This window comes from Dipteris shenzhenensis, chromosome 15 (genome assembly GCF_047967505.1).
Source record: "Dipteris shenzhenensis isolate YYH24624 ecotype China chromosome 15, Dip_SZ_1.0, whole genome shotgun sequence".
NCBI lineage: Eukaryota > Viridiplantae > Streptophyta > Polypodiopsida > Gleicheniales > Dipteridaceae > Dipteris > Dipteris shenzhenensis.
In genome coordinates this window covers 34,661,476-34,672,881 of record NC_141610.1, presented here as the reverse complement: position 1 = coordinate 34,672,881, position 11,406 = coordinate 34,661,476, and the positions used below count along the sequence as shown (strand labels likewise).

General features: G+C 41.5%; 1 protein-coding gene across 1 annotated transcript; it reads right to left on the bottom strand.

The window, feature by feature from the left end:
* Nucleotides 1–278: 278 nt before the first annotated feature.
* On the bottom strand, nt 279–3,362 carry LOC147893725 (rab GTPase-activating protein 22-like). The gene is made up of 5 exons (XM_087385836.1): nt 3,044–3,362; nt 2,772–2,898; nt 2,016–2,065; nt 1,822–1,875; nt 279–1,662 (listed from the first exon to the last, which is right to left on the bottom strand). The coding sequence occupies exons 1-5, from the start codon at nt 3,241–3,243 to the stop codon at nt 537–539; spliced, it is 1,557 nt and encodes a 518-aa protein (XP_087241962.1). The 5' UTR covers nt 3,244–3,362; the 3' UTR covers nt 279–536.
* Between the last annotated feature and the right edge of the window lie 8,044 nt (nt 3,363–11,406).

Here is an 11,406-nt window from a genome sequence, read left to right as displayed (position 1 = left end):
TATATAGACCTGTCCTCTTTTACACATCCAAAAGTGAACTTCAAATTATGGCAATATTCATCCAAGCAAAACTGTCACAAAGACAAGAGGACAAAATATCAATGCATGTTTGCGCTGCAGCAGATATTCTGCTTGTACTTGTACCTAGATGAATCCAGGAACATTCCCAAACTCATCCTCTAAAAACACAACATAGTGCAGTTTCAATCTCATGATAGTCACTCACAAGGTTGAAAACCATAAACTCCATCATGCATAGCAGGCTTGTACTGCCTATTCCCGCCTTGTGCAGGCTCTCAAATCAAAATTAACGATGTGGCAAGACATTCGCCCTATAATGCACTATAAACTTCAAAATCCTCCCCTTGACCAGAAGTTTGAATACAACAGTATACAGGCAGTATCCAGAAAAGAATCTCAGGATTTCAAGATCTGTAGTTAAATCTTACAACCACCCTCTGAGAGCAGGTAATGCGTATGGGAGCGACTCACTCAAATAGTTTTGCATAAGACCATCTCAGTATAAACCATGAAAATTAATCCATAATCCGACCATGCACAGCGGACAACAACTCGCGTGCATCATATAAAAGTGTCCACACATCTAGATGACCTGCCATGCTGTTACACTCCCTAAGAATCTCGTCCATACCCCTACAGCTCTGAATAATTATTTTCTTTCTCTGGCGAACTGCAGCTGCTATCACATACAAGAGCAAGTCATTAGTCGAGGGAGTCTTCCTCCTAGCTTTTCTCCAAGAACTCTTTGCATGACCAATCCCCACGGCTCTCTTTTCTGCCCAGATAACTTCCCAAAGCGAAATTGTCTGCTCAAATGTAAGTTCTCTTCTAAGAAGAACGACTACCATACGGTACACAAAGGTGCAGTCCTGAGCATGTATCTTTTCGAGGTGACTGTAAAGATGAGGGTCACCAGCTTTGAGAATGTTAGAAACCTTATTAAGCTGGCAACGAATCCCTATTTCATCAAGTCGGAAATTATGACGAGCAGTATTCATAAACTGAGCAAAACACCAAAACGCCTCATAATCGTCATCTAGTAGGGCCACAAAGGGAGAGAGGAGGTCACTCATTCCTTGGCAGTAACCTGTTTCAGGATCATAAAGAGCATAGGCTTCTAAAATAGCCACCAGACGGGCAGCATGGTGCTGCCTGCAGGGTTCTAGATGCTCATCATCTTTCAGACCAACGCTCACAGCAAGTTCACAAGCTATCTCCTCAGTCACATTAGCTTGAGTTGGAGAGTACGGAACCCATTCAGCATTCATCCGGACTGCATCCAACCGAATGATGCGTTGCCAACTGATGAAGTCCTCTGTGGCTTTCAGACAGCTGTCTTTCATGTCTGCACTCTCAATCTTTGCCAATGGATGCCCATTCGTTGCCCTAGCAACCTCTTCTTTGCCATCCCCTTCTCTATTTTCTCCATTGCTATCGTGTTCTGGAGTATCGTCATCTGTTGTTGACTCCACTCCAGCTGGTACCATCTCTGTAGCATTCGTATGCAAATCTGACAAAGGAGAACTTGATCCTTCAGAATGAGTTTCCATGGATTCATTTCTTCCTTCACCCTCAGAGAGATCTGCATAGATTCTCTCTCTCAAAAGATCGCACTGTCTTTTCAGATCGCAATAAACGTCTCTGTAAAACGAGTCCACATTATGAAACTCCTTATGGAGACTCCACAGCTTTCAAATGCACGTACAGAAACGTAGACTAAGATACAGATATTCAAAATAAGAGCATTATCTAGTCTACTTTCTTGCAATGAGAAAAGCCAGATGTACTTTCAAAACACACCTTTTTCGAGCTTTTTCTGCTTCTCGTTCTGCACGTGTACTATCCAGTTCATAACTGTGAGACAAAAAGTAGATAATATAATGCTACCACCAATGAAACACATAATGAAGCCAAAAGGCCAAAGTTTCTAAACCTGACGGTTTCAAAACAAATACTTCCAAATTTAAAGCTTCCAAGGAATCAGAAGAACTCACAAGCCTAAGAGGAAAGGCCATACTTCTGCCCTAATGCTAGGCTCAATGCCCTGTGGGACACAAACAGAAAAGCCAAAGTAAGTGAGCAACAGCAATGCAATGCAGAGCGAATGCCTTCTCTGCAAATAATTGGAGGCGTGCCTTCACTGTGGCCTTCACTGCTAAGGAAGTTGACATTTTAACCCTATACCTTTGTAAGACTAGGATATATCTAATCGTACAAATTCAGATTTTTGTTGCTCTAAAGTCCAAAATTCTACAGAAATTTTAGCTGTTAGGGCTTCTGCACCCTGTTTTTCCCCCAAACAAGACTCTAGGACTCAAAGGGCTTTGACTGAAGTCCGTCATAGAGTAAGAATAGTAAGACTACGAACAAAGGTTTTAATCGATGCAGAAATCCAAATGCCACGCACTTTCTAAATTTATGACAAAGAGATAAAATAGAAGCCAATACAGAGACAAGTGAGCCTAATTCCCAAATCCTCAAGTAAGCATTCTGCACAGACTAGCACAGATTCCTGCAAAAGATCAGGCCTGCTGCAGAACGCTTTACACTGACAGTTTTCACAAAACCAGGTAGAGTACATGCAAAGTCCAGTGCAACGAAAAGTAGGCCTGTGCATTGACTGCAAACGCAAAATCTGGATCTCCGTTTTGTTTCACAGCGGCATAACCATGCAAGTGTAAATGCATACAGGCATTTCATAAAGGAGGACTTCAGATTCATGAGCGCGGGTTCGTAGACAACATACGTACTCCGTAACGAATTCTTTTCAAAAGTTTGTACTGCTCAACCAGGCGACCCGTTTCAGTGTCAAAGGCATCCCGCCATTGTTTAAGCGTCAACGGACACGGTCTCTTCTTTCGACGCTTGAAACGCGATCTGCAAAGCGAGGACAAGGGCGGAGCATGTCAAAGGCGCTGTCATCTGAAGCGATCCACGGAAAAAAACCACATTTTGCGAAAGAAAAAAGGGAACCATAGAGGGCAAGCGAAAAGAAGAGCAAAAAAGTCTAAATTGGAGGAACCTGTGGCTATAGAAGAGCGTGCCCCCAACAGCGGCAGCTACAGCGACACCGGCAACGGCAGTGATGGCGACTCCAACGGCGACAGAGGAATCGGGAGGGTGGGAGCTGGAGGAGGGGGAGGACATGGCCACCTGCTGCAAGCCGATGAATGCTTCATGGAGAGCGGCGAGGGCCTGAGCGAAGATCTCCGTGGAGAACATCAAAGAGCAGAAAGAAATCTAGGGACAAGGAAACGGAAATGGCAATGGAAATAGAGATGGAGGTGGAGATGGCAAGGGCGCCATGGACAGGGCCTTTGAAGAAGATGATGATGATGATGATGATCAAGATGAAGATGAAGGCAAAGGGAAAGCACTTCATTGAAATAAGCACCTCTTCCATCATTATCATCATCATCATCATCATCATCATCACCATGCCTTTAGCTTCTCTCATACGCATCCACGGTGCATTGCTTATCGGTTCGACTTGGGCACGCACTCTTGCCTGTCCATGAAGATTAGAGTCGCTCATACCCTTCCATGCTGCATTGCCTATGGGTTGGACTTGGGCACGCAAAATGATGATGGAAAATAAGCACCTCTCCCATCTCATCATCATCATACAATTAAAGAACATCCACTACATGAACATTCTCGCAAGGTAATGGAGACATCGGCAAGATCTACATTTCATATCATGGGAACACCTTCGTTACATAAGGCGGATTTCTAGCTATACGGAGGAGCAGTTCATTGGCTGGACTCTCTCGATATCCACCTTGAGCCTGTTTTCATGGCTAACTTCACCAAAATCCCTAAAGTTAGCCGTGAAAGTAGAGAGCTCTCCTACATTCGACAAAGAAGGCAATCTTCATGGAGGATATCTATTATTTGCATGTGGGCAGAAATAGGGACTCCAATTCGTTAACGTGGCAATGCCATCTAAGGGTGTTTACAAACTAACGCACCATGGGCACCACCCATGAATCATGGACGGGCAAGATTGCCCACCCATATCCAACCTACAACCTAAATGTATTCAATGCACCACGCGAAGAATGGGCGGCTCTAGTTGTAAACACTCTAAAGCTTGCTTTTAGATCAACCAATTACGGTGAAAGATAAGGCTGTCCATGTTAGAGTAGGTTACAGACTGGGGAGAAGCTCGAGATGAAAAATGCTAATGTAGCCCAAAAGCTCATTTTCTAATTCCGAGCATCTCCATGTCTGCCCAAACAATGGGCACCATTTGCCTACCCAATCACAACATTTCCTTGCCTAATTGCATTCAATGCACACTCCTCGACAATTTTGAGACCGACACTAGTGTGTAAACACACGTGTCACATAGATATGGTGACTGTCTGCTACACAAGCTACCCCACACTATCAACATGATTTTATGGGCGGGTGGCTAGTCTGCAAACACCCTACAAGAGCTATCAAAATGCTCCCTCAGAGGTCATTCCTACCTAGAATGTTCACCAACCCTATGGCATTTCCCCTCTCCCCCCCTTTTAGGTGCATGTCCCCCTTTCAAATATGGATTGGAGTATAGAAGGGAGTGGGAGGGAAATAGCAAATGATGATGAAGATATCATGTCACCATCAAATTGTGTGGACCCTGACAAACTTCTGCACATGTGCACATGCATGTGTGTGTGTGCGGACGCACGTGTGTGTACTTGTGTGTGCGCATGCGAGCGTTTGGGGGGGGAGTGAGTGTGCAAGAGCTCTTGGAGAGATCATTTGCTACCTCTCCCGCAACCCTGGCATGATCCCGCCCTAGCCTAGCGAGACTCTCTGCTTACTTGGCCTCCCCCTAAAGCTCTTCATTCTACGTTTTTTTAATTTCTCCTTTTTTCTGTGGACTATTGTATCTTGTTGGGCTTCTTTTCTCCCCCTGTTCTTTCCACTTACCTCCCTCTACTATTGTATGGGTGTGTAGGTGTGGGTGTGTGTATAGGAGATAGGGTGGTAGAAAGGGATTGAAATATGGTCCTGTTTTATTTTTAGAACCAAATTCTATTTGTATATCTCAGCTTCATTGTTCATGCATCATTAGGAATGGATTACAAGTCAATTCATTCATGTCCTAATGATTGCATCCTTCATAGAAACACTTTACAACTCGTCCAGATGTGGTTCATCTTGATACAGTCAAGACAAACAAGGAGATAAAATTTTGGGAAAGGTAGTACAACACATGCCCATCTTAACATGCATAATGCACCTATTTTATTGTGGACCATTGTCTTGACATTCTTGCAATTACCCACAGATGGAACATTTAGGCTCCCTATCGTTGGAAACTCTTGGAGACACATAGTAAATACGTGGCCAAGTTTTGGGATTGAGCCTCAACATTTGTGCCTTGGATTGGCTAGATGGGTGGTGTTAATCCATTTGGGCATCAATCAACATCATGGTCCACATTAACCATAAAGAAGGTACTCATTGTACTAGATCTACATTGCTATCTTATTCCCACCCTATTTAGCATCTATTATCTTCTCATATTTCTTGCCTAATCATCTCTATTCCATACACTGTTCGCAATTCTTTTCAGTCCCTACACTGTAATATTATTCCCACCCTGTTTAGCTCTCTTTTCCACAATAATGTTGTCATATTTCCTATGTATAAGTTGTGCTTGCAGGGCTATTTTTCTATTCATAATCCTCGTCTTGCTCTCGCTACACCTTACTTTCTGAGTCTTTTGTCGACTACCAATGGAATCGGTTCAATATAAGAGGAGTTATCATAAGCACCATCAAGTTTTGGTTGCAAAAAATTCAAAGCCATGTGCCAATCCAAAGCTACAACCATTTACTAATACCATGCAGAAAGGTTTTTCAGAACAAACCATGCATGGGGTGATGAACCTCATGTCCCAAAGTTTTGGGTTTCTATCTCACGATAGATTCTCTATGTACTTGTCATGAGCTTGGCTCAAATAGCCGTGCTGTTATTCTTTGCACAATGGTTGAAATCCTTGCTTAAGGAATGTTTTGTTGAGGGCTATTATAAGGCATATAGAGGACTCTATAAGGTTATTTTCACAGATGCCCAATATAGGCAACAACTTTTGCAACAGTCTCCTTTCTTTTCTGGGAACCAATTAGTGCATGTCTATCCATGGATGCCTTCCAAGGACTATCAAGATGCCATGTATGGGTTGAGGTGGTAGACTTGCCTTTATATTGTAGACCTACATTGCCTTATCTCACTGAAGCATTAGGGAAAGTGGTTTGTTCCCCATGTTCTATTGGAAATGTCCATCGCTTTTGTGTGTTGTGGGACATTGATATGTTCACTCCTCCAGATGTGGCTCTTTAGGTTGATACGGTGGGAATGACATCCCAATTGGTTCTTTTCAAATTGAAATCGGGTAAATTTGTAGGTTCTTGTTTCGAATGGGACAAATTTGGGCATATTCAATCTGAAGGTCCCCATGTTTTATTAAGACCCCCTTTGTAGCTGCAAGCATGAATGATGCTTCTTTGGCAAAGCTTGTAGTAGTAATGCTCCGGGCGTGTTATTTGGGGAATGTATCTCCCTCATCAATGGCTATTGAAAAGGAAATGCTAAAATGCAAGTTTCACCTTCTATGAGAGGGGACAAGATGCCACATAGAGAAAAAACCTCTCAATCGGATTGGCAGCCACCTAAAAAAATTATTCAGGCCAAGGACACTAGATATTAATAGAAATTGGACGGAGAATGCACTCATTGATGGTTCATGGATTTGGGGTTAATAGGCTTTGGTCCATGGTGGTTCATCTTGATCCACTATGTCATGCCTTTGGATAATCCTGTCTCTTCTCCTTGCCCTACTTCTCATGTTAAGCAAGGGAATGACTATTAGGAATATGTTGATGCACGACCACCTAGGGCAGCAATGGAAGAGTAGCTTTGAGGTTATGCTAGATCTAGTTGTTTGTACATATGTACATACTAATCAAATGCTTTATGTATGATGTTTAAGGCCTCTACAATAAATAAATACAAATGTTTAGGACTTCTACAATATAAATAAATGGAAGTTGCTTTGGGATCACATTATTACTCACAAGCTACACATTTTCTATTCGCAAGAACACAATCAACACTCCTTTACAAGCCGTGAATGTTTCTTTGCGGTATTTCACATCTTTTATGTTGGCCATGGTTCCTTTTTAGGGGTTGCCATGCTGAATTCATCATAATTTACAATTGTAGATGGTATATAATGACCTGCATGGTCGTCACATCATTGTCAAATGCATCATATACTCATTCATTTTGCTTCAATTGTGCCTCTTCTATTTCTGTGGTTAGGGCTGAAATGTGGTATCATCTTGTAAATTCTCCCTAGAGGGGTAATGATTTCATAATAACTATCAATGGCACTGAGGGTAGTACTCATCATTCTCATAGGATACAAACAAAAAGGGATCTTTAACATGTATGCCTGAACTTTGCATCCCTATGATTTATGGTAGCATTGATTATGCTTACTACTTTTGGGTACACATTCCATCATAATGTATCAACTTATTATTGGGCTAACTTGGATCGATGGTACATGCTCCATGCAGCACAATTTGATGATTTTACTTGTGAAATGCATTAGGATTGTACTTTTTTTGTGGTTATTTTATCACTTTAAGATATATATCACTTGACATTTTGGTCTACCAATGCATGATGTGCAACTGCCTTGCAAAAGGATATTATTGGTCAATAATTCTTATCTAAAGCACTATGCTTTTCAAGTTATGGTTAATGATCTCATTAGTAGACTTATCTTACATGCTTTTGTCAATGTTGATTGGGCATGGGACCATTTCTCATTGGGCATGCAGGATCCTCATCAAAGATTATGGGAAATGCTACATAGGTGACCTATGTTGCAAGTGGTACATGCAAAGGTTCTTTTTTAGCACTTTACTTCTGTGGTGCAGTAGCACCTATTGTCCATAGATGACTAATCTATTTAGGGAGCCCCTCATTGCTTAGCTAAGAATGATCAATGGAAGGTAAGAGAATGGCAACTTCACTCTCATCAGAAAGCCATGGAGGATATAGGTTGCTCTTCCTAGGCTTTCTTTAAAAGCCTTCATACTTCTCACCATATACATTCTTTGCATTCCATGCTTCATCAAGATGGTTTATGGATGATGAATAAAGTATTATTTTGACATTTTTACAACCCCCCTCTTTCTACTGCTTAGGTTCATGCTCGAAATGTTTTTCTTTGCAATGTTCAAACCATTCTTTCCTAGGAGGAAGCACATAACCTAGAGCTTCCTTTTATAAATATTTAACCTATTAACCACGGACACTACAAAAAAAGAGAGAGGACACATGGCTACTTGGAGGAGAAGAGCCTACCACCTGTCACAAAGAAGGAGCTCTTGGATGGAGGCTTGGAGAGGGGAGGAGGTGGAAAGACAAGAGGCAACTTTACGGGGGAGGAGGAGACAGAAGGTCAATAAAATGGAGGAGATGGAAGTTCAACTTTGGGAGGAGGGAGGAGATGGAAGGTTAATGGAATGAAAGGAGGAGATGGAAGGTCTCAAAGCCATGGGTTAAGACTTATCCAAAATCTCAAAAGCCAATCCAAGTATGCAAGGTGAATTGATTAGCAATTTAAGAATCTAAGATCCACCTTCAGATGGGGAGTGGTTGAGGATGGTCCTACATCTTTGCCCATGCAAAGCATGGGTTTAGTACTCATCAAGAATTAAAAGCAACATTGTGTAAGTTGGGGTGTTCTAAATCCCCATGTTCAGATGGCCTTAGAGTTAAATCTTTTGACAAATTTTGGGATGAGCTAATCCCCGTCCTATCATGATTAATTTTGCTTAGCTCTCTGGTATTATGCCTTCATTGTAAAAACAAGGATTGATGTGTTTGATTACAAAAAAGCCCCTATATCAATATTTGTCAAATTGGCAGCCAATCACATTGATGCTTATTGTGTATAAGTTGATCTTTAAAATGCTAGTCTTGTGCACACATTTCTTATAAATGGGCTTGGAGCTAGCTCAGTATCATTTTGTTCCTCATAGGAAGACCATGGATAATATTGGAAATGAAAGAAATAATAAGCACTCACTAAAGAGGGCTCGTACAGTATCATTTTGTTCCTCATAGGAAGACCATGGATAATATTGGAAATGAAAGAAATAATAAGCACTCACTAAAGAGGGCTCGTACAGTCGAATGCTATGGGCATGATAACAACCATAGAGCCCAATAGTGACACTAAGAAAAGAACTGAGCATAGTTTGGCTAAGAAGCATATATCCTAAAAAAAGAAAGCTACTTGCAAAAAGTAATCCCATGAAAACAAGCACGAAGATCTGTCCTTGGCTTGAGCAGAAAATCACAAGTAGTAGGACAAGTCTGCAAAAGATGCAACAGTCTCCCTCGGATGAATGCAAGTAGGGCACACCAAGGAAGCAATATGCTAAGCAACTAATGAACCCACCAACAATGCCCTTAACAAACAACACACAAGAAAACCTATTGTTTGAGAGGAAGTTTACTGCTCTAAGCCTTCCACCCAGTAGGAGAGTTGTCAAGTTTTCAAAAATGAATCCAATGTTGTTGGATCCATGATGGTGGAAGTAAGAAATGATAAGATTTCTTGGTAGAAAGATTTGCAAGTGAAAAGGGGGTGTAGCCTTGAAGTGACCGATAAAACTTCCAATCCAACAATAGAAGAGTAGTAAAGAGGGGGGTGGCGAGACAGGCTGAAAAGGATGCATCATAGTAGTGAGAATGCACCAAGTAGACCTATGATGTAAAAGAGTGAAGGCCTGATCATTCGTCACATCATCCACTATAGAAATAGCCAAACAATACAAGAAATATGCCTTTCTGGGTTGAAGATGGGATAAAGGGGGAGCAAGCACCCGGCTCCAATGAATGCTTTCCAAATGGAGGGAATTGCCTAGATATGGAGGGTGACCCAACTAATGTAAAGGAGCCAAAAGTTTTTGCCAATCATGAATTAGGTGAGAAGAAAAATTGCCTACATCTGGAGGGAATTGTCTACATCTGGAGGGTGACCCAACTAATGAAAATGAGCCAAAAGTTGCTACCAATCATGAATTAGGCAAGAGGAAAAAGGGCATCTAGAAATACAACCATGCAAGTTTCCAAAAATAACATTAGAGATTGCAGTAATCCAATGGCCAAAAACATAAGCCAACCATACAAGAAAGCATAAGAGCCTAATGCAAATGCTGAAAAAGAGATCAAGATGTGGCCTTGCGAGCTAACATATGACTATGGATATTGAGAGTGTTCAAGCCCCCATGCATCCTGAGCAAGAAAACATGATTATATTTTAGAAGACATAGCACCTTACAACGCGTCCGGTGCACCAAAGGAATTCCAAAACCTTAATGATAAAATTCTAAATGTTTTGAGAAGATCAGGGAGTCCTATACATATGCCATGAGAACAGTCTGCACATTACAAAGTGAACATGCAGTGACCAAGTAGATGATTTCCAAATAATTAGCTTATGAAAAAGATTTTATAGCACCCAAATTCTGTCTCTTGCAGCAAAGAGATATGCCATCCATAGAGGATAGCCTAAATGGCACACCGCCAGATCAGGAGGAACCAAGAGTCTAGGCTATAAGGAGTTTCCAATCACACTCATGAAGGGACAAAAGTTTTGATTTACTGAGCTACGAGACCAAACAAACCAAATGCCTCATAAGATGCCTAACGTCCAATTCTAAGCTCCGTAGAAAGAAAAAAGAATCATCTGCACAAAGCCTGGTTGACAAAAGGTGTGCCTCCAAGAAACTCAATACCATGCCAATGCTATTGGGAAACCAAGGCATCCATAGGCATTAACAATGGATTAATAGAGATTGCAAAAAGCTAGCACTAAGAGGATAGCCTTCATGAATAGAATGGAAGAGGGTCCAAGAAGAAGAGAGGGCATTGAACATAAGCCAATAGGTTGTGCCATCCACATAAAGCCAATAAACCACCTTTTGCATCCAAAATCCAAAGCCCAACCGCCACATAGCAGTTGCAATAAAATCCCATATGAAAGTATCAAATGATTTTTCAATAATTCAAAATTGCTCATTAAACATAAAGAGTTAACTTCATTTTTGGTGAAGGGGGGGGAGATCCTGTTTAGTGTATTTGGCATATCCAATGCCTGCATAAGCATTTAATCCTTGCATAAGTCTTTCCAAGATGAGCATTCTCTTGGAGACCTTCCTCTTGCCCAATTAGAAGCATTTAATGACTATTTCTAGACTGTGAGTAGTAGCTATTCTATTTTGGGACAGCTGTGAATGTAGATTCTTTTTAATGAAACTTCTTTTTTTTTTTTTTGGGGGGGGGGGGGGGGCGGGGAGG

Coding starts and splice junctions, on each gene's coding strand:
- LOC147893725 (XM_087385836.1), bottom strand. CDS start 3,243: ATGTTCTCCACGGAGATCTTCGCTCAGGCCCTCGCCGCTCTCCATGAA. Junction 2,899..3,043: donor ACGCTCTTCTATAGCCACAG/GTTCCTCCAATT, acceptor CTCGCTTTGCAG/ATCGCGTTTCAAGCGTCGAA. Junction 1,876..2,015: donor TGGCCTTTCCTCTTAGGCTT/GTGAGTTCTTCT, acceptor TTTGTCTCACAG/TTATGAACTGGATAGTACAC.